We start from the raw sequence: 25,260 nt of genomic DNA on the forward strand, positions 1-25,260 counted from the left end.
CTGTCCGTCTCCGAATCACTACTGTATGTGCTCAATTGCACCTGCATGGCAAGGCCAGCACCGCGATGCGCTAGGTCTCCCCCCTCCCACACCACGATCCTCCAGATCGCCAGAACCTAGTGTCATCGGACATTCTGGGACGACCCTTCTTGACACGACCCAACTACCAAGACCCAGATAGCCCGAGTCAAGATGTGTATATCGGTCCTCTCCACCTCCCATCCCGAGTACCCGTTCGTTCTCATCAGCAACCGCGACGAATACATCAATCGTCCTACGCTGGTGGCCGACTGGTGGGATGAGCCCTATGAACATATCCTGGGTGGTCGAGATACCCAGCGCAAGGAACGGGGGACATGGCTAGGCATTACTAAACAAGGCCGTATTGCCATTCTGACCAACTTCCGTGAAGAAGGCGTCGAAGTAAACAAAGACAAGTCTCGAGGCGCGATAACCAACTCATATCTCTGCGTCGATCCAGATAGCACAGAGACAGACGAAGAATACGTCCGACGATTGCTCAACGATGTCGGGATCCACGACGTCGGCGGCTTCACCTTGATATTCGGGAAACTGCGAAGACCAAATCAAACAACAAGTCCCGAAAGCGAAGTAGGTACTCTGCGTGCTGAATCTCCTGCCGTATCAAGACTGAACATGTTGCGCGATCATCAGTCCCCCAATACCAATCCCTCTTCCCCTTCAAGAACAACCCCCAAGAAGAACCCAGCAAGCCCCTCTCTCTGCGGCTCCGCCGCCTCAGGCCTCGCCGTGATCAGCAATCGCACAGAAACAGCCTCCTCACTCAAATGCATCGCAACCCACATTGGCGAAACCCATGGCTTGAGCAACAGCCACTTCGGCGACGTGACTTGGCCCAAAGTCGTCCACGGCGAACTCCGTCTCCAACAAACCATCAAAATGGACGTTCTTCGCGGCGGTGACGAAGCGAAGTTCATCGAAGGTCTTTTCGATATCCTCTGCGTCGACACATTACCCAATCGAAAGGAAACGGAAAATTGGGATGAGTATGTCCGACATATGCGTGATTCAATCATGATTCCGCCGGCGAAAGGTGAGCTGGCGAAGCAAATGGCGGGGTACATTCCTGCTTCGACGAGTTTGAAAGCGAGCGCGGGGACGGCGAAACCTCCAGAACCGGAACCGGAGAGCTCTACGGCACAGACTGCGAGCGGAAGTGTTGCGGAGACGTCGTATGGGACTTCGAAGCAGACTGTGATTCTGGTCAACAAGCAGGGCAAAGTCACGTACGTGGAAAGAACATTGTATGACCAGCATGGAACGCCCATACCGGAAGGGAAAGGAGATGTGAGATTTGAGTTTGATATTGACGGTTGGTCATAGTATGTTGCGCGTTGCGTTGTATCAGTCGTAGCACTTCCCATTCATCATTCATCACAATGCAGCTGCTGTTACTCGCCGCTACTGTTCACTTTCCAGTTCGCACTCTTTCCTCACCACTCTCCCTTTCATCCCTCTCACCCTCGTCGAATTGCATTCCGCCCTTCTCACCGCCCGCGGCAACGCTCGCTCGTCTAACAGCGTCCTTCATATCCTCCTCGCCAATGACGGTTGGCAATGTACCCATCGCCCTTCCCTCACCAAATAGCAGATCGATCCCCTCCAAACTCAGCCCATTGGTCTCCTTGAAGAAGATCCAAATCACCGGGATCGTGATCACAATATTGAACGCGACAAAGATAAAATAGTACTTCCAACCAATCTCTCCCAAAGCCGTCGGCGAGATTTGCGAGATGAATGTCGCGCACAGCCAATTCCCAATTCCAGTCGCAAAAGCATTTCCTCGTCCACGAATTTGCATGGGCATGATCTCAGACATGTAGACCCAAGAGATCGGTCCAAATGAGCAACTGAAGATGACAGAGACGAGGAAGAGGAAGAAAACACCAGCGATGGATAGGCCGTGTCTGTCGCCGTTGGGGTTCTGAGAATTGATCACAGCTTCGCAGATCAGTGCGAGGGTGATTCCGATGGCACCCATGATGAGCGGTCGCTTACGTCCCACACGATCGAGGATGAAGAAGATGAAAATGGCATTGGCGATGGGACCGACGCAGTTGTAGATTCCTGCGACGAGGATAGCGCGGGAGCCGGTGATGCCGAGGGATTCGTACATGATGGTCTGGTAGTAGCCGATTGCGTTGATTCCTGGAAGGATAGTCAGCAAAGGTGCGATAAAGTTGGCGCCCTCATCTTGTGCACTTACCGGAGAATTGAGTAAAGACCTGAACAAGAGTACCGTGAATCAGTCTTGTTCGCCACTGCGGGACCGTGAACATAATGCGCCATCCAGGGACAGTAATAGCCTTCTCCGCAGAAATGGTCGCAACGATTTCATTGTATTCTTGCTGCAGCCAGTCGTTGTTTGTCCCGTCGTAATGGAGTCGTTTCAGAATCTTGAATCCATCCTCTGATCGGTCATTCTCGATGAGCCAGCGAGGGCTCTCAGGCAGCCAGACGAAACCAACTAGCAGCATGAGTGCAGGCAGGATTTGGAAGGCTAGCGGGAAACGCCACTGAACAGAGTTGTCATCTGGTGCGTGGTGGCATCCATAGCCGATCCAAGTCGACACGATGAAACCAATTCCGATCATCTGTTGTGTGAGACCGACGATCAGACCACGCATTTTGGGGTGAGCGCATTCAGCTTGATAGACAGGAATCGACATAGACATCAGCCCAACAGCCCAGCCTGCGATGATTCGACCGATCAAGATCATGGCCAGGTTGACTGCTGCACATTGCAAGATAGCGCCGACAGCTGCGATCAGAGCTCCGATTTGTACAGTCTTCTTTCTTCCGTAGCGGTCCATGGTAAGGCCTCCCATCAGCGCGCCGAAGACTGCTCCACCGGAGAAGGTACTGTTGATGGCGCCAATGATGGGACTAGTCTTTACGGTATTGAAGTAGTTCAGGAAGTGTGGCGAGGCAATGACATCGGTCATAACACCGCTGTCGTAACCGAACAGAAACGACCTGGCTATTGTCAGTCTCTCTGTGTACAGCATGTCAGTACACCTCAGTGTAACCATACCCAGTCGCGGCAAACATAGCCAGAAGCACATTGTAAAGATTCGTCTTGAAAGCCATCTTGTCGATCAGCCTTCGCAAACGGCTTCTTTGCTCTCTGCTTTCGTCCGCCGCAGGACTACTCGACTGCAGCTCAGACTCCATCATGGACGCGCATGGATCGTATATATCATCCGTACAACTGTGCCTCCCCTCTCACGAGTTTAGCCTCACGGCACTCTCGCTGTAATGATGTACGTCAAAGGCCATGCAGGGAGCTTGGGGGCAAGCGTCTTCTTCCACCAATCGTCCCACTTAGTGTGGCGATGATCAGTGCCTTCTAGCCCGTGTGGGAAGGCACTAGTGCGGAGAAGTGAAGATGGCCACGCGGGCGGTCTGCCGAGCGGTTGGACGACATGTCGTGTACATGCTGTGTCACGTTGTGTGTTCGTGCATGGAAGGATTCTTGTGGTACGCGGAGGGCCAGGCATTGCTTGTTCGCGGTCGGCTCCACGGCAGGATTTGGGCGAGCGTTTGGTGTTCTGAATGGAGGAAGGTTTGGGAGTTGCGGGAGTCGGCCCGTCTTGGCTCTTGCTTGCTCCTTTCTTTGCAGTGCACACTGCACTTGCATCTTCCTCCGTTTCATAACAGGTCGTGGACTGCACGATTCTTCGTGAATTGCCCGCTGGGAAGATACAAAATGTTATGTTTGCTTGTTGGTCGAGATGATCTCCCCGCAAACTCTGGCTGTCGGACGGACGCCTCCCAGGACAGTCGTGGCAAAAGGATGCGTGGACGACACCAGAAATTCAGAGAGAGCCTATCTTCGACCCGAACCCGGATCACTGCGAGCAGAGAGGTTCATATCCGCAGAACTTTAGTATACACAAATCAAGCAACGCTTTCCAAATGACTCTGGACTCATCTTTTCGCTGAAGTGCGGCGATGCAACTTCACGATGCTTGGATTACCTCCGACAGGCTGATACAGCACATCTGTGCAGCTTAGTCAAGCTGGACAGCAGACAAAGATGTGTTTGCACAGAGAGAACAACGGAAATGCCGCTAGATTCCGATATCTCTGAGAGCTTGCCATAATGAGTTCGCGCAGCTTTGCTCAGCTCAGGAGCAGACAAACATCTGTCCTTGCAGAGATGGCAACAAAATTGTCACGAGGAAGTCTATCTCTCTGAAATTTGCTTGAGCGATCTGGTGCAAAATCTTCATGCTGAGCGGCATAGAACACCCTGCTTCTTCGGAGAAAGAGGTGCTTTTCTGGTATCATCGACGTTCTCGGTCGAGCATCCGCTGCAAGATCCAGGCCAGGGCCATGTTGAGGAGCTGGGAGCCGGCTATCGTTTTAGGAAAAGGGTGCTTTCTTGCTATTTTCAGCTAGGACCAGTCGTCTCTCGGATGGATGTGCAATCCAAGATCTTGGCCGGGTCCAGTTTGAGAAGCTGAGAACCGTCTGTTATACCGGAGAAATGAGTTGATTCCTTGCGACCGAGGACGGGTACTAGTTGTCTCTCGGACGAGTGTGCATTGCAGGATCCTGGCCGGACCAAGTTCAGGAGCTGGGAACCGTCTACTGTTCCGGAGAAAGAGGTAATTTTCTGGTAGAAGTTCAGAAAGAGGAGTTGAGTGAGAGCACCCGGAACACCGTAGTGTCAACCATTCACATTCGACACGAAGCTGTCTCTGGGAGCCAAGCTGAGACGGCGCGACCTGCTATAGATCGACCGACTGATTTTGACCGAACTGAAATCAGAGACACGAGACGCAGTCAGCTTTCTCAGGAAATTTGATCAAGCGCGAATCCGACGATTTGGACTAGCGATGGCATGGAGCTATTGTTCATTGACGGAGTGACGCCAACCGACCTCTCCGTGAAACAGCAGCTCTGCAATCTGGCCCATTTCCGCACCTGCTGCCTTCCAGAACGGACCGGTAACGGAGACACTCGATATCGCGATCCAATTTCTGCTCCGACTGCGATTCAAGATGTCCTGGAAAGGCATTCGCGATGGCTCAGCATCGATCAAGCTTGTGGAGTCAGCATGGCAGCACCTGAATCACTCTGCCATCCGATCCTGGCTGCAAGCTCAGACGATTGACACGGGACGGCAGCGTACCCAACAGGAAAATAGAGACAAACCTAACAATTTGCAAATTCGTGTCTATCGGAAGTGAGACACTAACGCCGCAAAACGTACTCACCGAATTGCCAAACCTCTTCTCCATCCCCATCTTCGGTGAGGACGGCGCCCATCTGACCTGCCAGTGCCTCGAACACGGCACGATCCACCCAGAAGCACTCGAAATCGTACTCCTGGCAGGTCCGATGACACTGCCGTACGCCGTCCTCACCGATTTCCGACCCCAGACACCTTCCCTTGCCATTGTGGGTTCGGCTAACGATATTGAGCTGGAATTTCACCAGCTGTTGTCCCATCTCTGCTCTGATCGTCCGCAGCGAGGACTCCATCACGGGCGCGATCTCTGGCAGCTTTGATCGCGCCAGCAAGCAGAGGCGGTCCAGAGACACGCTTTGCAGTGTGCTCCGGTGTCTCCGGAGAAACGGCAGGAGCTTTTCGGCGTCGAGGAAATCGGACAGCGGGCCCACCTTGCCCGTCAGGGTGAGCTCGCGCAGCTTGGGGAAATTGCCGTGCTCCAGGATGATGTCGACTGCACGCTTGCACGCATCGCCACTTTGATGGGCATAGCTTTCTTTGAGCGGCCAGAAAATGTTCGAGATGCTGAGCACTTCAAGGTTTTTGGCCCTCTCGCTCACTATGAATATTTGGTCAGCCTCTGTCTACGGTCTTCATATCGTTGAATACTCACGGGTTTGCCAGATATGGAAGCCTGTCCCGTCATCTTCATTGAGCGTATCCGTAGAGATGTGGAGACTGAGACGAACCAGATTTGGACCGATCACATCTAGAGCCTCCACTGGTGCCTCGAGCTTCGGATGCAAGAAGAATGGCAAAGAATCATTATGCTCAGATGTGCCAATACCAATCGACGATGGCTTTTTGTCCAGGCCCGCCACAGCTTCAAGAAATGCCGATGTGCCTTCTATAGTGGATGAGCAAATTCTCTGTGCGAAGCAGTCGTAGAACAGCTGCGAGTTTTTGTCGCTGAAAATTGGTCGGCGATGCCAGTGAGATTTGAACCATTGTCTTCCGTGAGAGAGCCAGCAGTCGTTCAGTCCAGGTCCCGATATCTCCTGTCCCATCACGACACTTTCCAACCTCGTCAAGCGCGACATCCCCTGACGCAGCTCTTCCACAGCTTGCTGATGTGTTTCCGGGTCAATCCACTGCATGTCATGAGGTCCTCCGATGTACACCTGCGGTCGAAGCTCCTCAATAGTTGTTACTATCTCTGGCTCCACTGGACCTTCGTGCCGCGAGTAGAAATCTATGTTTCTCTCAACACTGGCGTCCTCTTTCCGCAAAGCGTCGCAGCCTGTCTTGACAGCGTCCAAGTCAATTCTATTGTCAACATCTCCCCATGCCTGGGCAACGAAGAAGACCTCCTGGATGAACTGCTGGAAGTACGCGCTCTTGCAAATTTTTCTGAACGTGCGGAGTGAGCGTGTTGTTGGCGAGACGTAGACGCGTTTCATATCGCTCTTCAGGATGTCATCGACGAAAGTCTGATGGTCCTTACTGAGGACAGCGCGAAGCTGGATTTTGTCTGAAAGATTGAGATGGCTGGCGACCGCCCATATGAGCTCCGCTGGAAGTTCTGAGAAGTGATCGATGGCTGGGTCTGTATCTGCCTCCTCGACTGGCCGCGCTTGCTGATGTGAAACCTTTCCGTTGTGTAGGTCGTGCTCGTTGCTCGCCTTGATCTCCGTTTCAGGCTGATGTGGTGCTCCAATGCATTCTTCCGACTGGTCTGCTGCTCCAACGCGTTCTCCTGACTGGTGCGTTGCTCCAATGCGTTCTCCTGACTGATGCGCTGGACCTCCCTCAGACACTTGAAGTATCTCTGATGGCGACATACTGAGAACTTTGCGGTCGTGGCAGGGCGGTGCGAGAGCTGTAGGGTGCTTCTGCGGGGGAAGCGCAATATGTCGAGCGTGCGGGAACCAAGTAGACGGTAAGGAACTGCAATAAGAAGATAAGACGTGCCTGATGAGGGTGAACAATCGATGCTGGAGGTGATTTGCGCAGCGAAAGGTGGCAATGGATGTGTTGAGCAAGTCGAGGGGAGCGAGAAATTGACTGTGCGGCTGCTGACTTCACCTGGACACAAACAGAAGAGCTCAGGGTCAGCCCGCGATGCGGCCTTCTCCTCAACTGACGTGCAGCTTTCACTTCATCGATCTGACCAAGCGTGTAGCATTATACAATGAGCGAGTGAACCGTTGGCGCACTCATTGGACAGCACGCCTTGTCTGGTATCCTTCCAAGAGGAACAACCAGTATGCGCCATGCTGACGATGCCTTCAGCAACATGCGTGCCTCTCCTTCGAGCCCATGCGGGCGGACATCAGAAACCCAACGACTGACACCGACTCCGATCGCTTCATCCTCAGTATCGACGCTTTTGACCATCACTCCTTCTCTCAATGCCAACGCGATTTCACGGCCTATTCGCTTTCGAAGGCAACGCCACGCGCAACGATCGACTTCCTGTCAACAATTACAGTAGAGTGACCAACGATGAGATTCCGCCTTCACAACGAAGGGATGGCGGTCGACCATAGTTTTCAAAGCTCGAGGCGGAAACACTGGCATGCAGGATCTGGAGACTCGGGGAAGGCTGTGTCTGGCAGCTCAGGCTGTGCGGCAACTATGGTAGGGACGGGACAAGTTGCTGGCCAGCGACAAACAAAGAAACACCATAGGCGGGGATGGACGAGAGCGGCAATACGTTCAGGGCCAGGGCTACCGTGCAGCGTCTCTTTGAAGCTGATGGCGAACAAAGAGCAGCAACTACTCTTCTGCAACGAGTCTCTGGTCTCATGTCCCTGATGCTTGAGAGAAAATGGCAGTGCCGCCCTGTCTGCGAACAGCATCGGCGCAAGAGCATGCGGCACTGGACGGGCTCTTTGGTAGGATAACGTGACACGCTTGACCTTTTGGTAGCATGTCTTTCCTCCCTTGACTGTTGTACCATATCCTACAGTAGTGATCGCTACAAGGATATGCTGGCTGATCCTCGCGTCGACGATGGATCCCTGCAGGTTCCTGTTGACACCGCCTTGCAAGACTGTCGCGACGGGCAACAAAGACCTTGCAATATTCACGACATCAAGCTTGCTAGGCAGCAAACGAGCGGATTGCTGATTTGTTGCAGAATAACGCCAGCCGTGAGGCTGTCTGGGGCAATGTCTGACCCTCGATGTGTACAAGCATCATTTTAGACGACGCGCTTCTTGTGTTTGCGACGTCTGAATGACCAACAAACAACACACTCACCACACTTACAGATCGCAGAATCTTTTAGCAGAGCAATGGTGAACACGGATGACCTGATTCGCGGCTTTGGAAGCCTTGGACTCTCAGCACAGCAGTCCTTCAATGGCGCTGCAACAGACGGCGACCATACACAGCCATTCGCAACATATCCGAGACGACATCCGCATCACGAAATAACATATGACTTTCCAGCTCTCGACCTCCTCCAAGATGCCGCCAGCCAAGCCCTTCTCCCAGAGCCTGCAAATATCGACTTCCGAACCCAACCAGATACGTCGAAGCACCACCTGAACCAATTCCCTTCACAGTATTGCCTTGCGATGGATCCAAATGCAGTACAAGATGATCTCTCGGCTGCGGGAACCAGCGACCGTGCTGCCGCATTCCTCGCGGTATTAGACGCTTTAACAGCATACGAAGGCCACTCGACTCTTTCCATTGCGACGTACTCACAAAACGGGAAACTGCAATATGTGGTGCGCCTGCAATGCAATCTTAATGGCAAACAAAACTGTTACGACGAGGGATTCGACGAAGAAGAATTCGCAGTTCTGCTATCTGCTCGGCGACCTTGGATTGAGCTTCTTGGAGACATCATTTATCGAGCTAGCGCACAATCATATATTGCAGCGGAGATCAGTATGCTGGCTCAAGATGTTCGGTTGTACACACACGATGCGAATCGATGGCGACATCGATGGGGCTCTGGGAGGAAAGACACTGCCAGTATTCGATTGATGATGAGAGACCGTGAGATCCACGTGCATCAGGACGATGAAAGTGGATATGTGCTCAATCTGGCATGTGGTCATTCTGTTCGTACCACTGCGGACGAATTACAGACTCTGCAGGATGACTGTCGAACACGCTTGCGGTGTGCAGATTGTGGTGAGCTGATTCTGGTTTCTTACTTCTGACCTGCAATTCAAACTGATCACCATTCTTGCTCAGACGACCAGGCTGCTTGGGAGAGCCTCGACGGAGAAGTCGAGCAGTTCGAGGCCGCAACTGTGAGCACACGAGCGCTACTCGGGATCCTGATTGCCACATCTCGAAGCTTTGAACTTTCAGAGGTTATTGTTCCGACCATCATGCAGCATGCTCATTGCGAAGAGACTTTCACAGCTCTGGAGATCATTTGCGCTTGGCTGGCGAAGCAGGAGGACATGATTGCGATTGTGCCTGGAACGCTAAAAGCGGGCTTGGAAAAGGTGTGTCTGGATGGACTGAGGAAGGACTGCAATCTGCCACAGGCGGCGACAGTGCCAACACCACCGGGCTGGACAGAGTTCCTGCATTTATGGCTCAGTCGTGCTATCAACTTCTTGATATACAGGCGTTGCTCTTGCGGTGACACCGAGCGACACTCCGGCGTGCATTGGCACCATGACGACAATTTGATATGGTGGAACGACCCGAGACAAACCCACGCCGTCGACTCGTACGATTCCGGACAGGAAGAAGGTGTCTCAGATATGATCATGAGCTAGACAGGACCTACAGCTTGTTAGGGAACAGCGGCGCATTTCTGCCTCCTCGGAAGAGCTCCAACATCTCCTTGCCCATCCATATGACTCTGTTCTTCGCAATACCACCTTCTAGCTCCTGCATCTTGTTCCCTTGGATCAAAACACCTTGCCCATTGCTCTTCTGCCCTTGGCCCATCAGGTTGGCTACGGTCAGCCCGATCGAATGCGGTGTGTTGATCGGCACTCCACGGGCAGACATCTTCTCGCTCCAATCTTCCAAAGTCTGACCAGGTTTTACGCCGCTTAGGATAGGGGTTGTAGTTATGCCTGGGGCTATCACAGAGATCGCAATACCGGTTTTGGCACAGTCTCCCTTCAAAGCGCGCAAATAACCGACCACTCCATGCTTGGCAGCCGAGTATAGCGGTGCTCCCGCAGAAGCAAGGTACCCAGCCAATGAGGCCGTCATCACAATCGTCCCTCCTCGCCCATTACCAGAGCCTTTTTGCTTTCCAGGTTCTGAATCGTTGCGGAGGTGGTACATTGCCAATTTGAGCGTATCGCCCACAGCACGGATATCAACATCGATACATATCCGATTCGGTTCTGCTAGCTCGCCCTTTTCGTCATAGTGATCAGTCCAGATTTGCTCGCCGTACTCAGCAACACCAGCATTGACGAACACATGGTCGATGCCGCCGAATTTCTTGGCTCCGGATGCGAAGGCGTCGCGTTGGGAAGTCCAGGAAAGAACGTCGCAAGAAATGTACAGAAAGCGGGAAGAGCTTGTGAGTTCTGAGATTGCAGGTGGCTTAGGAGATTTGTCGAGTGCGATGATGTTGTTCTTGTATTCTGGTTTATGAAGATAGACGGCTGTTGCAAGCCCAATGCCACTGCATCGTATATCAGCTGGGGTTTCGGCAAGATCTCGGGAACGCGTACCTTGCGGCGCCTGTGATGAGAATTGTGCTGTTTTGTGGTGGTTTGGCGGTTGCCTCTGTAAGCGTATACACTGGTGATGCCATTTTGCCAGTAGTTCGATATTGATATTCAGGTCTATGAGCTTCAGAAACAAGGGTACATTTGTAGTGAGTCGCGGGACACGAGAGGGTGGGGTCCAAGACCTCGGCTTACTGATGTGCACTAAAGTGGACGGTAGTGCCATGGCTAGAAACGATTGTAAGATCGCTATGCACGAATTTTGAAGCAATGCCGCTAGTACCGAGACTAGCACGCGCAGAGTGTTATGGAAGTGAAGTGGTGCTAAGGTTCCTGGTTGCCAGTAGGGCGTGCATGTGCAGGTATGGCCAAATCGGTCACAATCAAGGCAGCCGCGGAACGCGTGTGCACAAACGCAACTGCTACAATCACAAACATCCATCTTGACAGCCCCATTTCTCGCTCAAATACCTTGCAAACATGGCGACCCCGACCACTCCCGGCGTCTTCATCAACGCTGAAGGCAAGAAGACCTTTGTTCCACTCGAGAACAACCCGGAAGTCTTCACCGACTTGATCAAGAGATTGGGTGTTTCTTCTGATATCGGGTTCTACGATGTCTACAGCATCGACGACCCAGGTCTGCTGAGCATGGTGCCTAGACCCGTCCACGCACTGATCTTCATATCCCCGGGCAATGTCTATTGGAGCGTCAGAAAGGTTCACGATGGCTACGATGGTCAAACGAGGACCCTCACGTATGACGCTTCTGGCGAAGACGAGCCCGTGATGTGGTTCAGGCAGACCATTGGTAAACACCTCGCGTACCCACTACCTACAGCGTGCTGATCGCAGGTCCCTACAGGCAACGCGTGCGGGCTGTATTCCCTCATTCACGCTGTCGGCAATGGCTCGTCCAAGGGTTTCATCACGAAAGACTCGCTCATTGACAGGCTGCTGAAGGAGGCAGTCCCTCTCAAGCGTGTCGATCGTGCCAACGTACTCTACAACTCCAGAGAGCTTGAGGAGGCGCACATGGCTTCAGCTGTCCAAGGAGATTCGAGAGCTCCCCTCGCTGCAGAGCCTCTTGGCCACCATTTCATCACTTTCACCAAGGGAAAGGATGGTCATCTTTACGAGGTACGCAGCTGCTTCGGCATATAATCCAAATCCTTAGCTTGTACTCACTCTTGCGCAGCTCGAGGGTGGCTGGAATCCGATCGATCGTGGTGAGCTCAAGGAGTCGGAGGATATGCTCAGCGAGCGAGCAATCGAACTGGGCGTGAAGAAGTACGTGGATCTGGCGGAGGGCAATCTGGAGTTCTCGATCGTGGCATTGGCGACGCGCTCTGAGGGGGAGGACTAGAAGGCAGGATAGTCTGCTGTGCTGAGCACATATCGCATGATTCTGACACGTTGAATGGCGGAGTTGGTGTAATTATATTGCAAGTGCAGAGGAATGGAAAGTCTTGTCAGCTCTCTGTAGCAACGTCCAGGAAAGGCCGAGGCTAAATAAGCAGGAGGGCGGACCCCTGCAATTTTAGCCTCAAGCTTGACTTTCATGTCGCACTCGTCCACCGCACTTCATCGCCCTCGTTGCACAACTCAAAAATACCGCATAGACACGGTGATAATACATCTGCCACCCGACTTTACCTCAGATGGTTTTCGAAGAGATTGAATCCGCTCAGAACTTTGAAATGAGAGAATCCTGTCTACGCGCCTATAAGGATCCTCCCCTTTTAGGAATCGGACGGTTGGAACAGAACGCCACAAAATCGAGGCGATGCTCAGATCGGGGTCTAGAGGCGGGAACAGACGTCTTGACCTGCAGAAGCGCGGCGTGCATGTGCTGGATTCAGCATGGCTGCCATGAGCACGCGTTCTGGATGGTCCGCTACTGCCTTGTGGACGCCATCTCCATCCTTCGAAACTCTTCACAGAACGGAGTGTCAACGGACGCTCCCTAACCGTCTACGACAGTTTCGGTAACGGCGAACCGAAGGTGGCATGTGGAAATGAGCGCTGTGGATGAAGGATCCAGCTCCGTGCTGGGCAGTAGGCACGCGGGAAGCAGTCTGTCGTAAGTACATACCTACTGGCCGCACGGGCGTGCGTCGCCACCTCTCTCTTTCGAGTTTCTGCGATCAACCTTCTTGCACTGCGTTCTTTGGCTTCTAGCCCGTTGGCTCGTCGCGTCCATTCATTTTCAGAGCATCAGCTCTATCCACTCATTCCCAGCATGCCTTCGTTCTTTCTCACTTCCGCCCTTGCGGCTACTATCATTTCTTCTGCTTCTGCGCAATTCAACCCAACTGGCAAAACCAATGTTGTGACCTATTGGGGTCAAGGACCAAATCAAGCGAGACTGGTGGAGACTTGCAAGAACTCAGGTGAGAAGGCTGGCGCAGAGAACTTGGACAAAGTCCTGACCTGGGGCAATAGCCGTCGATGTGATCAACATTGGATTCGTCACTAGATTCCCAGATCAAACAGGCACTGGATATCCGGAGACCAACTTTGGCAACGCGTGCTGGGGAGATGTCTACCAGAACTCGACTGGCCAGGATACTACCCTGCTTAAGGTGTGTCGGCGGATATGAGAGTGGGACGAGAGAATCTGGAGAGCTAACAAGACACAAGACCTGCCCATTCATTGGTCCAGACGTGATCGAATGCCAGAAGACCTACGGAAAGAAGATCTTCTTGTCCATCGGCGGCGGCTATCCTGCGGACTACTTCTTCAGCAGCGATGCTAACGCCCGAGCCTTTGCCGACTTCATCTGGGGTGCCTGGGGTCCGGTGAACTCAAGCTGGACTGGCCCAAGACCATGGGGCAATGCAGTCGTCGACGGCTTCGACTTTGACATTGAGAGCGTGGTTTCCCCAGCCAACCGCCTGACTGCTGGTTACACTGCTTGCATCAACCGCCTGAAGAACATCCTCTATCCGCAAGATACCTCGAAGAGCTACTATATCTCTGGTGCACCACAATGCGTTCTGCCGGATGCGCACTTCACCTCGGTCGTTAGACGTGCCTGGTTTGACTTCTTGTGGATTCAATTGTAAGCGAAAAAGCTGGAGGGCTGATCATTGTAGCCTTTGCTTTCACTGACACACTGGCTTACAGTTACAACACTCCTCAATGCAGCGCCCGCGCTGGCATCAACAACCAGAATGGCTCGAACAAGAACTTGGATATCACATTCACGAACTGGACGCAAGCCGAGTCCTGGAACAAGGACATCAAGTACTATATCGGTCTACCCGCAGCACCCAAGGCTGCCGCAGGCGACTCGTACTATTTGACTCCTGCGGAAGTGCAGCGTACCGTGGCAAGGTTCTACAGCAATAGCCGTTTCGCGGGCCTGAGTAAGTCTACTACTGGAAGGCATCCTCAAAGCATTCACTAACTAGGGATTAATTCAACAGTGCTCTGGGAAAGTACCTTCGCCGTCACGAACCCGGTCTGCAACAAGGATCAGCTCAGATGGGCAAAGGACATCCTCAATGGCCAGGCAGCCGGTCGACCAGCTGTGGTAACATGCCCAACCACGACCACGACTCGTACGACGACCACTGCTGCACGCACTACAACCACTACGCCGCGCGTGACCACGACGTCCGTTCGCACAACAACGACTGTAAGTTTTGCCCGTGCCTGTGCTTGAGCACATGCTGACTCCGGAATAGAGCCGTCGCTCCACGACAACTTCTAGGCGGACGACCACATCTGTTCGCCGCAAGCGCGCAGAGCCAACCGCTTTTATCACGCGCACCAGAGTCGTGCGTGCAGCTCCAACGCCAGCTTAAGCGGAATATGAGGATTCGGTCTCAGGAGCACATGTTGTACGATAGATGTCATAGACGGAAGGATGTTGAGACAACTAGTTTGACACCAGATCAGAATGGATACGAAAGCTTCACAGTATGTGATATCCTCAATGTCAAGTATGGAATCCAAGGTAGCCGTTGTTTCCTAAAGGCACCGCACGCGCGCAGGATTCGCGATGCCGTTGTGCTCGAGAATATGCACCTCCAAAAAAGATGTTCTTGCAGCGAGCCTCAACAAGATGGCTGGGGATAATGTCCATTTCTTCTCTCCTGACAATTGCGTGCCGTACTAGAGTTGGCTGTGGGCCCGACTGTGCCGCTCTGATTCACGCTCCGCGCCGTTGTTCGATCGAGGGCAGATTGCTGTGCGAGAATGCTGAGTGGAGTAGCGGAAGCTTCCACTGATGCGCGTGGTGCAGGTCAGTGTGGTTGAAAGCACCTCCCAGCTTCAGTTCTCCCGGCTGAGGAACATGCGACCTCAGTTGGCTCGCTCCGAACTCAAAGCATTGCAACGGGGAGCTGTTATCCATGTAGTTAATGGGCTTCTGGCGCGTTGGTAAAGTGGTAGTTGCGAGCGACGGGTGGTGGATGCCGTCGCACCTGCGCTCCTGCCCGCCGCAATGCGTTCAATGGGCAACCGCGATCGTTGCGCAACATTAGGCTTCAATGGCATTTCCTCTTTGGCCCTCCATCCTCTGCGGACACTTTCACATGCATTGAGCCCGTCTTCACTGCTGCTGTTCTAACAACACTTGTGCACAATCAGCTGCTGACCCCAGTCATTCACTTCAGCTTCTGGACCCACAGAGCAAACAAAAAGGACATTTTCTTCGCTCGCTCCCACCAGTCTCCATTCGCTGTGACATCCGCAACAAGGACATTGTCTGCAACAACTGTCCTTTGATCACAACCTCCAACAACAAAGTCGCCCTCGCAGCTACCCAAAGCAGCCTCTCTCTTTGTCCGCCTCGCGCGACATCCGCCGTTGAGAGTCGACAACAGATTCGACTTCAAGTCCATTCTTTCACCCAAGCCAACGAGGCGCCTTACACGCTTTCAAAAGCATTGTCGCCGCTGTTCATCGGCGGCATCGAGTCGACAACCCGCTTGTTCGAGCGCACAAGACTCTTCTCGCGGCGTTCGTCGCGCTCGCTTGAACCGTCCTTGTGCAAGGCTTACAGCACATCGAAGGGCCATAAGCTCTTTCTCGCTCGCGGCCGCCCTCAGTCCAGAACTTCGAGATACAAGAAGCACGTCGCTTCTCTCAGCACTTGTTGATCCTTCAGACCAGACCCAACAGATGCTTTCCCTCGATACCAACAAGCATACCCAAATGATCGACAGTCTTGTGGGAAGCATCTCTTCCTTCTTGACACAACTCGCACCAACCATGGCCAGCCAGGTGCTGCCAACTCCACCCCTCCACCTCGACCCGCTCTCCAATGTCAACATGACGAACGGGGCTCCGATTACCACGGTGCTGATCACCCCAGCTGAACAGTTCAACTACACCTTGATGACTCTGTTCATCTTCTTCTTCGTCTTTCGATATCTCCGCACGGTGGTCTCGATCTTCACTTGGTTTTCTTGGTCCGCCATTCCCGTGGCCGAGAAGCCGAAGTACACTTCCCAGGATGTTACGGTCCTGATTCCAACGACTTTCAAGACTCCGGCAGAGCTGATGGCTTGTATCAAGCGTATCCTCGCCTGCAACCCGGCCAAGGTCTTCGTGATCACTTCGGACGACAATGTGCACTTGGTCAAGGACATGTGCATTCTCCACAACTTTGGCCAGCACGATGTGGTTGTCTTGGGTATTGAGCACCTCAACAAGCGCAAGCAGCTTCTCCGTGCTATTCCCCTTGTCGAAACCGAAATCACTGTGCTCGCCGACGACGACGTCTTCTGGCCCGACGAGAACTACCTCGACTATCTGCTTGCCGTCTTCGAAGACGACAAAGTCGGCGGCGGCGGCACTCGTCAGCGGGTACACCGCAACCTCCGCACCGATTGGGTCAACATGCTCGGGATTTCATACCTGGAGCGTCGTGTCTGGAACAACTGCACCACCAACGCCATCGATGGATCGATCTCGACTTTGTCCGGTCGTACGGCCGCATATCGTTCTTGCATTCTCCAGAGCGACTCCTTCCGCTACAAGTTCCTCAACGACACTTGGCGAGGACGTCCACTGAACTCGGACGATGACAAGTTCATTACGAGATTCACCTATGGCAGCGGTTGGAAGATCGTCATTCAGCCAGACAATCGGTCCGTTCTGGAAACCACCGTCGAGGCTGATTTCCCAGGATACCAGCAGCAGTGTCTGCGATGGGCTCGTGCTCACTGGCGTGGCAACTTCACCGTAATGGAAAACGAGACGTACTGGCGCTCGCTGAGAATGTGGTGGGGCCTGTACGCAATCTACGTGAGCATGTGGCAGACACCGAACATTCTGTGCGAAGGCCTCCTCGCAGGTCTCCTGTACGGCGCAGTCGGTAGCCCATCAGTCGCCCCGCTTTTCTGGATCGCCCTCGGTTGCTGGATCTTCTTTGCGAAGAACCTCAAGATGCTTCCTCACTTCTGCCGGTACCCGCAGGACATGGTGTACATTCCGGTACTGATGTTGTTCTCGTATTACCACGGGTACCTCAATGTCAAGGCTTTGTGCACAATGACAACAACACATTGGGGCAACAAACAGTTGTCCGAAGAAGAGAAGCCTCGAGTTCGGCCTGACCAGATCCCAGACTTGGTTCGCAACGCAAGGGTATGGCTGACCAAGAAACCAAAGTGTTCAATTGACTAATAGTTTGTTGCAGGACTTTGTTGATGGTTATCACGAGCCTACTCCGGGTCACATCGTCGTCGGTTCCGACTACTTCCAGGCACACGCAACTGAAGAGGACAAGATCGTCGACAATCTCTACCACGACTCTGTCGAAACTCCAAACTGCACCACACAGGGAATCGATACAGCTGGCGACGCATTGGTGGGCGCCGACGAGGCCGACATGGGTCCAGGCAACGTGGCCGATCTCCTTGCTTGAGTTCAATCTCTCTCTGGTGGCGTTTGGAACGATTCCTTCTTACGGATTGTACTAGTATTGCGAGATTTCTGCGTGGTGTTCCGGTGGAAATTGCGACTTCAGCATAGATTCTTGCATACAGGTGCGCTTACTAGATATGCATAGACGATATGGACCTTGCCAAGCAGGCGAGGTCCCTCGTCCGGCTCTCACGAGTCATGGTTGCGCGAACGCGAACGCAAAGACCTCAGCATGAGGCACGATTGCTTTTGGGATGGTTCTGGGCCTGGGGCCCTAGGACCAAAAAGTACCGTTTAGCTAGACCAAAGAGGTCTGCAAATGAAAACATGATCTCTTTCCAATGATTTCCTGATAATGTCTGGTCCCAAGTCGTGAGAAGACATCCTGGTGATGGGATGAAGTCGAAGACGCGTCTCGCCGCGATGTAGTGAAGCGTATTTGCATAGCCACAGATGCACGGCCACAGCAGCCACATCCGAACTTGCCGCCAGTGCTCGCCTGCGTTAAGCGAGGCTTCTTCTTCACCGCCCCGTGTTCGGCAAGGGCGTTTGCACTCCCACACGTTTGTCATGTACAGTACAGTGCAGTGCGTTGCCATGCGAGGCGAGCGACACAGCAGCTGCTCCTGCCAGTGGCACCCAGCGTTACCGCCGCTCTATACAGCTGCCACGGCGACGCGGCATGCCGGCTCACGGCGTCGTCAGACAGCTGAACAGCGCCGATATTGACTGCGCTTGACAGGCATCCTTCAGCTCTGTCGAGCACGACGATGCCGCCGCCACGGGAGCTGCAACGCGATCTACTGCATGCACTTTGCGCGAATGGCATTGGCTGGCGGGGAAACTTCGCATGCAAGACTTCGTTTGCCTCCGCTCTGCCTGCTGAAAAGGTTCGGGGTTGGGGTTTGCCATGTCCCATTCGCGCCATGGATCCGACTACTATCGTGAACGCCGACTGAACGAGTCGCACTGCCATCTCTCACTCGCACTTGCCACTTGCTGGGACCTACGAAACTACTGAACGAAGCTTTGATGACTCAGAGACACAGCCGGCGCGATCAAGCTACTGTACGCGACTGGAGTTTGCCTTGATCTGGTGCGCGGTGACAATTGACTTCCCTAGTCCTGGGTCAGATGTGTAAGGAGTGAGGTATTGCTCGTGGTGGTGTGTGCTGACCTCACTATCGCTGCCTAGTCCTCTTCGGGACTCAAAATCATCGACGCTGAAGCTGCCGACTAGACTCCAACTTCATCGTTCACAACGATTACCCCAGTGCTGGAGGCACTATGGCGAACACACGGACTGCCATTGCGGCGTTGCATTACCTCGCGCCCATAGCAACGACTGCATACTTTCTCTCGGCAAAGACGGTTGCGACATGTCTCCTCCAAGAACCATCGAAGCGCGCAGGAACGAAATTCCGACGATGGCCTGCGATCGTTCTGCAATCGACCATTGTCACCACAATAGTGGCAGAAGCCATATCAACCGGCTTTCACGCTGCCAAAGTACCAGGCTGGGCAGCTTCGCAAGATTACATTGTCTATCTGGCATTGCTATTCGCACTGCATGGATCGTTAACGGTGGGCCTTGCCGAGAACTCGACACCACTGTGGCATCCTTATCTTGGTTCCTGGATCGTGGCCTTCATCTTCGAAGTACCGATTTTCGTTCTACAAGTGACTGGTGATCGATCGTCAAACGGCTACGATCAGTTGCGCACAGTCCTGCGTATCATTCGAGGCTCTGTGCTTCTTGCACTCTCGCTTGGCGCGGCATGGTTCGCGCTACAGGACCGCAGACAAGGCATACGTTTGGACAACGAGAGCGAAGCGCTTCTTGCTGAGCAGGAAGCTGCCAGTGGTGCGCATGTAAACGGCGCAAATGGTGCCATCAATGGCAACGGTGTGAAAGCGAAGGCGCGCAACTCGGATAGACCATCCACTACGTCCGATGGCGAGGATGAAGATGAGGAGATCAACGACGATGCCGCATTCGACTCCGACTCTGAGGATCCACAGGCAGATAAAGAAATCAAGGAGCAACAGCAAAAGCGACTCAGAGAGTCGGGCAGCTGGCTTCGTTACTTGAGCGATTTCAAAATCTTCTTCTGGATTCTCCTCCCGCGCCACGACCGAATTGTCCAGGCTTGCTATGTCATTATGTCTTTAATCTTACTAGCAGAGCGAGCGATCGTGATACTGGTCCCACTATACCTGGGTTACGTTGTGGAAGAGCTGGCAGCAGGTGCGGGCACTGGCATCGTCCCGTGGAAGACAATCGGCACGTGGATGGTACTGGCTGCTCTGCAATCTGCCGCGGGCCTGCCGTTGATCAAATCAATCGTGCAAATACCAGTGCAACAATATGCCTTCAAGGCGCTCTCGACAACTGCTTTTCGACACATCATGCACCTATCGATGGACTTTCACAACGAGAAGAACTCTGGAGAACTCATTCGTGCCATTGAGCAAGGTACAAACCTTCAGGATCTGATCGATTTCTTCGCGTTCGACGTAGTTCCCATGTTCTTCGACCTTATCTTGGCCTTCTGGTTCGTAAGCCGTCTCTTCGACATCTACATGGGCTTGATCATCATGACGATCGGATTCGTGTACATCTGGGTAGGAGCGAAGGTCACAAGCTGGAGTATACAGCGCAGACGAGACTACAACACAGCGTGGCGAACCGAGAGCAAAGTCCAGAACGAGGCCATTAACAATTGGCAGACTGTGTCCCATTTCAACAGGAGTAACTACGAGTCGGAACGATACAGCGATACCGTTGAGAAGTACAACCTGGCCATGTGGCGATATTGGCTTGCGTATCATTGCGGAGCCGCTGCGCAGTCGGCTATCCTACTTACAGGTCGCTTGAGTGCTGTAGCACTTGCTGCATATCGAGTAGCACAGGGATCTGCGCCGATCGGTAATTTCATCACGCTGGTGACTTACTGGAAATCGATCGAATGGCCGCTGGCGAACATGTCCTATTCCATCCGCAAGGTGTCGTCAATGATCATCGACTCGGAGCGCCTCTTGCAACTTCTGCTGACCAAGCCCTCCGTTGAAGACAAGCCGAGCGCGAAAGAGATTGTGGTCACTGCCGGCGGAGTTCGCTTCGATCATGTGGACTTCTTTTACGACAAGAGGAAGCAGACTTTGAAAGATATCAACTTCGAGGTCAAGCCTGGCCAGACGATTGCATTCGTTGGTGAGACTGGGGGCGGCAAGTCCACTATCTTGAAGCTTCTCTATCGATATTACGATGTCAACGAAGGCGCTATCCTGATCGACGGGCAAGACATCCGGGATGTGACGCTCGACAGCTTGCGAGATGCATTCGGCATGGTGCCACAGGACCCTTCACTTTTCAATGTTTCCATCATGGACAATATCCGATACGCTCGACTTGACGCTACTGACGAGGAAGTGAAAGAAGCATGCAGAGCTGCTGCGATACATGACAAGATTGAGAGCTTCCCCGATGGCTATAAGGCTATGGTAGGAGAACGAGGCGTCAAGCTCTCCGGCGGCGAACTCCAGCGGGTGGCAATTGCTCGTGCTATTCTTCGCCAGCCCAAGATCGTGCTGCTAGATGAGGCTACAAGCATGATCGATGCAGAGACCGAGGCCGTGATTCAAACCGCTTTCAAGCGTCTCACAGCTGGTCGCACTACTTTCATCGTCGCGCATCGATTATCGACAATTCAGCATGCGGACTTGATCCTGGTCATTCAAGATGGGCAGATTGTGGAATCAGGAACGCATGAGGAGCTTTTTGAAAACAAGGGGAAATACGTCGCTTTGTGGTCGAAGCAAAGCAACAGAAACGTCAAGGAAGTGGAAGCTAAATTGGAGAGTGTCAAAGAGGAACAGGCTCTGATCGACTTTGAACAAGATGGCAAACCCGGAAGCAGCAGCAGTAGCAGCAGTTCCAGTTCAAGCGACAGTCATCGAGAGAACAGATAGTGAGATGCATTGCATTTGCCGGTTGGGGATTGCTCGAGCGATACGGTTGCATTGTCTGCATTGCGAAGCCTGCTATGTCGTAGACATTCGTGTATAGCATGAAGAGGCATCTTGCATGTATTGTCACACTGCATTCAGAGAGCGACGTGTGTGTATATATGACCAGTATCTGCCGTGTCAAAGTGGTCTCGGGTTATGACTGGAATTGACGAGCTCTGGAGCCGTCTCTTAGGCCGAGAACCCTGGCCCGCTGTCAGCAGCCGAGGTCTGATCAATCGCGCAACACCACGGCTAACTAAGATAGCTCGAGTAGCATACGAAGTTCACGATTTTGCTTCTCTCTTCCTATCTTCTCTGAACGTTTAGTCTCAATCTTATCTATTGCAACCTCAGAATATCGAAACATGGGCGAGTCAAACCCAGGAGCAGGCCACGAAAGTGACCCAGTACCAGTAGCATGGCTGAAGCGTGACGTGCTGCTCTTCGCAGCAAGCATTGGAGCCAAAGCCGATGAACTTCAGTATCTCTACGTATGTACAAAGCTCTTACATACCTTGGAGACCTCTATCTAACTGTTGCGATTTTGCATAATGTAGGAACTCCACCCCAACTTCGCCGTCTTCCCAACCTACCCCATCATCCTCCCCTTCAAACACACCAGCCAAGAAGTCGTAGACTTCTACGCCGCCCAACTCGCTTCCCGCCCCGACATCCCCGGCGTGCCCAAACTCGACAGCACCCGTGTCCTCGATGGCGAGCGGAAAATGATCTTTTACAAGCCTCTGCCACCTACGTCCGAAGGCCGGAAATTCGAAGCGAGGAATAAGGTGCTGGGTGTGTATGATAAGGGTAAACCGGGGACGGTGATGGAAACTCAGGTCGATATTGTGGATAAGGAGAGTGGGGAGGTTTATACGAGGGTTATTGGGAGTGCGTTTTTTGTTGGACAGGGTGGATGGGGAGGGCCGAAGGGTGCTTCGGCGAAGTCTTATCCTGTGCCGAAGGATAAGAGCCCCGATGCGGTTTTTGAGAATCCGACGAATGAGGAGACGGCGGCGTTGTATAGGTTGAATGGAGGTGAGTTTTTTCTTGTGCTTTTCTCTGGGAGAAGGGTTTCTGGGAATCGGGATGTGGACTGACGTGCTATGTGAACAGATTATAACCCATTGCACATTGATCCTACTCCGGGAAAGAAGATGGGTTTCGGGGGTGTTATCATTCATGGACTCTACTCTTGGAATGTGAGCGCACATGCTCTTGTCAAGTTGATTGGTGGTGGAGACCCGAATAGTATCAAGGAGTATGGTGCGAGATTCGCTTCGCCTGTTAAGCCTGGTGATACTACTGTTACTGAGATCTGGAGGACTGGCACCAAGGACTCCGAGGGATGGGAGGAGATCAGATTCCAGGTCAAGGTCAAGGAGACTGGAAAGGTGTGTCTGAGCAATGGACGGGCATTGATGAAGCCAAAGAGTGGAGGAAGCAAGTTGTAGATTATGTGTTCACGAATAAGGAATTCGCAAAAGACGACAGTTTTTGCTCTCTCGCCGCGACGTCGATTTTGCGCCTATCCGGCTTCGCGACATGGAGTGCCTTGAATACGCTGTATGAGGCAGAGATACGAGGAGCGAAAGAGGCTACCACCGGCAAGCAAGAGAACGGCGAGTGCTCTTTCGATCCCCGAATCTCCGCCATGTGCAGCGTGGCAAAGGCGCTCTGTCTCGTGAGGCGAGGCAGCTGCGTAACAGAATCCACGAGAGATATCGCAAAGTGTGCATATTTTCAGGCTCCCGTTTTGCTGTATGCAACCATGGCATTCTGCTGTTCAGCTCAATGGTTCTGCACAACGACAACCTCGGTCCTCGCGTGTATTGTTTTGTGTACCAGCAACGACTTACCGTTTTCATCTTTTCGGTTGCTTCGACTTGCAGCTGATCGAGGCTGGCCGTGCCTCCGCATTCCAGGGCGGCATGCGTCTGCAAGTCTGCAAGCGGTTGCGGCTCCTAGCATGTCATGCGTGAGGAGAGCTGCATGTGTGCATGTACATGCGAGTTCGCAATGTACAGATGGGGATGAAGCGCATGTGAGAAAGTTCCGTGTGGCGACTTGTCTGTTGCACAACGAGCCCTAAGGTCACACTTAATGTGCAAGGCCAATGAGATGGCCTCTGCTAGGAGTGTAGATTGTGTAGACGCCGGAATCCGTATATCCCTGTGGGAACCAGACCGGTGCACTGGCGTGCTACAGCAGGTCTGCTGAACGTTGTAGCACCGAAGCCGCGTAGAAGGGGAGGGTCTGGAGAATCATTGGGTAGAGCATGAGGCGAATCGGCACAATAACGTGAGGCGTTGCCTTGGATTGATGAGATGTGGTGAAGAAAGGCCCAGGATTTCGTCCAGTCTCTTTCGAGATCGCACCTCTCCGGTCAGATGTCAGCTCTGCAATGCCTTCCATTCTATCGTTCGCCGCATCGGTCAGGCAGGAGCAGGAGTCGGAAGAGGAAGGAAGGAGCGGTCAGTCCTCGATGTGCAGACCGCATGTCAGTCCGTCAGGTCAGACCTCAGGTCCTCTTGCGCGGCTGTCTTTCAATTTCGGTCAGCTCGTGTTGGGCATTGTGCGACCCGGGGAGTCCTTTCTTTGTCCACGGCGGCGCGTCCGTGAGCGGTCTCGATCATTGCCAGGCCGTGATCGGGCACCTCGTGCTGCACGCTGCCCTTCACAGCCCGCACTCCGCCTCCGCACGCGACTGTGTTATAGGCGGCGTGCCGTTTGCTGCGGGCGCTGCACGCATTGGTTCGGCGTTCTGTCTCGAAGCGTGGTTGTTGAGCAAGGCACCCTGCGGGAGAGGACTGATTGAGGGCAATCCAGGGCCAGGATCTGGACAGACTGCCTCATTCCCGGCTTATCGGTATCGCGTGTCCGGATAGATGTGTTCTCGATCCCGTGTACACGAAGGCATTGCTATTCTCTACCTTCTCCTCGTCCTCTGAACGACACTCCCACCAGTGGACCAACATTTGCACATTGCAGCTGCGACGCCCGCCTGCCGCAAATCTGGGAATCTGGAGGCATCTTACTCGTTGCCCAGCACGCGCCCAACCGGCGGGAAACTCTGTTGCGAGCCATTCTGCTGGCCCATCCACGTGTAGCGATTATTGCCGACCGACTCAGGCGCATTGCCATCTGAATCTCGCGCCCATCTGGCTCTGACGCACACGCGATCCGCTGCACGCTACGGGACCCAGGACGACTACTCTTCCTACTTCTCCCACTCCTCTATCCACTTTGCAATCTCCTCGCTGCAACACAATCGCTGCGCTACATCGGAGCAGCGCGGCCACTTCCGTCATATCACGAACGACGAGCCCAATCCGACGAAGAACCGGCTGGTGCTTCCGCATGTGAAGCTCCCTCAGCCGTGCACCAGAGCCAGCGCCGTGGAGGAGGTAAGAAGTCCCCGCGAGCCTCCGCGCTCTTCTAAAGCGGCGTCAAGGTCGACAGAGACCTCTCCA

At 53.3% G+C, this 25,260-nt stretch overlaps 10 protein-coding genes across 10 annotated transcripts; 7 read left to right on the top strand and 3 right to left on the bottom strand.

The window, feature by feature from the left end:
* Positions 1-192: 192 nt before the first annotated feature.
* Positions 193-1,365, top strand: RHO25_003395 (uncharacterized protein; the record flags this gene model as incomplete). Its single annotated transcript, XM_023598900.2, has 2 exons — positions 193-612; positions 676-1,365. The coding sequence occupies 2 exons, from the start codon at positions 193-195 to the stop codon at positions 1,363-1,365; spliced, it is 1,110 nt and encodes a 369-aa protein (XP_023456186.1).
* Positions 1,366-1,450: 85 nt separating this feature from the next.
* On the bottom strand, positions 1,451-3,219 carry RHO25_003396 (uncharacterized protein; the record flags this gene model as incomplete). The annotated part of the gene is made up of 3 exons (XM_023598901.2): positions 1,451-2,190; positions 2,249-3,018; positions 3,077-3,219. The coding sequence occupies 3 exons, from the start codon at positions 3,217-3,219 to the stop codon at positions 1,451-1,453; spliced, it is 1,653 nt and encodes a 550-aa protein (XP_023455489.1).
* A 2,025-nt stretch (positions 3,220-5,244) lies between these two features.
* On the bottom strand, positions 5,245-7,062 carry RHO25_003397 (uncharacterized protein; the record flags this gene model as incomplete). Its single annotated transcript, XM_023598902.1, has 2 exons — positions 5,245-5,840; positions 5,895-7,062. 2 exons carry the CDS (start codon positions 7,060-7,062, stop codon positions 5,245-5,247), a joined length of 1,764 nt encoding a protein of 587 aa, XP_023456178.1.
* A 1,458-nt stretch (positions 7,063-8,520) lies between these two features.
* Positions 8,521-9,975, top strand: RHO25_003398 (uncharacterized protein; the record flags this gene model as incomplete). Its single annotated transcript, XM_023598903.2, has 2 exons — positions 8,521-9,373; positions 9,437-9,975. The coding sequence occupies 2 exons, from the start codon at positions 8,521-8,523 to the stop codon at positions 9,973-9,975; spliced, it is 1,392 nt and encodes a 463-aa protein (XP_023455488.1).
* A 7-nt stretch (positions 9,976-9,982) lies between these two features.
* On the bottom strand, positions 9,983-10,979 carry RHO25_003399 (uncharacterized protein; the record flags this gene model as incomplete). The annotated part of the gene is made up of 2 exons (XM_023598904.2): positions 9,983-10,847; positions 10,897-10,979. The coding sequence occupies 2 exons, from the start codon at positions 10,977-10,979 to the stop codon at positions 9,983-9,985; spliced, it is 948 nt and encodes a 315-aa protein (XP_023456024.1).
* A 394-nt stretch (positions 10,980-11,373) lies between these two features.
* RHO25_003400 (uncharacterized protein) lies at positions 11,374-12,259 on the top strand (the record flags this gene model as incomplete). The annotated part of the gene is made up of 3 exons (XM_023598905.2): positions 11,374-11,704; positions 11,759-12,033; positions 12,092-12,259. 3 exons carry the CDS (start codon positions 11,374-11,376, stop codon positions 12,257-12,259), a joined length of 774 nt encoding a protein of 257 aa, XP_023456214.1.
* An 876-nt stretch (positions 12,260-13,135) lies between these two features.
* On the top strand, positions 13,136-14,706 carry RHO25_003401 (uncharacterized protein; the record flags this gene model as incomplete). Its single annotated transcript, XM_023598906.2, has 6 exons — positions 13,136-13,286; positions 13,339-13,478; positions 13,537-13,958; positions 14,024-14,265; positions 14,326-14,537; positions 14,587-14,706. The coding sequence occupies 6 exons, from the start codon at positions 13,136-13,138 to the stop codon at positions 14,704-14,706; spliced, it is 1,287 nt and encodes a 428-aa protein (XP_023456023.1).
* Positions 14,707-16,117: 1,411 nt separating this feature from the next.
* On the top strand, positions 16,118-17,536 carry RHO25_003402 (uncharacterized protein; the record flags this gene model as incomplete). Its single annotated transcript, XM_023598907.1, has 1 exon — positions 16,118-17,536. The coding sequence occupies one exon, from the start codon at positions 16,118-16,120 to the stop codon at positions 17,534-17,536; it is 1,419 nt and encodes a 472-aa protein (XP_023456022.1).
* Positions 17,537-19,063: 1,527 nt separating this feature from the next.
* Positions 19,064-21,748, top strand: RHO25_003403 (uncharacterized protein; the record flags this gene model as incomplete). The annotated part of the gene is made up of 1 exon (XM_023598908.2): positions 19,064-21,748. One exon carries the CDS (start codon positions 19,064-19,066, stop codon positions 21,746-21,748), a length of 2,685 nt encoding a protein of 894 aa, XP_023456021.1.
* Positions 21,749-22,152: 404 nt separating this feature from the next.
* Positions 22,153-23,241, top strand: RHO25_003404 (uncharacterized protein; the record flags this gene model as incomplete). The annotated part of the gene is made up of 3 exons (XM_023598909.2): positions 22,153-22,278; positions 22,345-22,825; positions 22,904-23,241. The coding sequence occupies 3 exons, from the start codon at positions 22,153-22,155 to the stop codon at positions 23,239-23,241; spliced, it is 945 nt and encodes a 314-aa protein (XP_023456020.1).
* Between the last annotated feature and the right edge of the window lie 2,019 nt (positions 23,242-25,260).

This window comes from Cercospora beticola, chromosome 2 (genome assembly GCF_033473495.1).
Source record: "Cercospora beticola chromosome 2, complete sequence".
NCBI lineage: Eukaryota > Fungi > Ascomycota > Dothideomycetes > Mycosphaerellales > Mycosphaerellaceae > Cercospora > Cercospora beticola.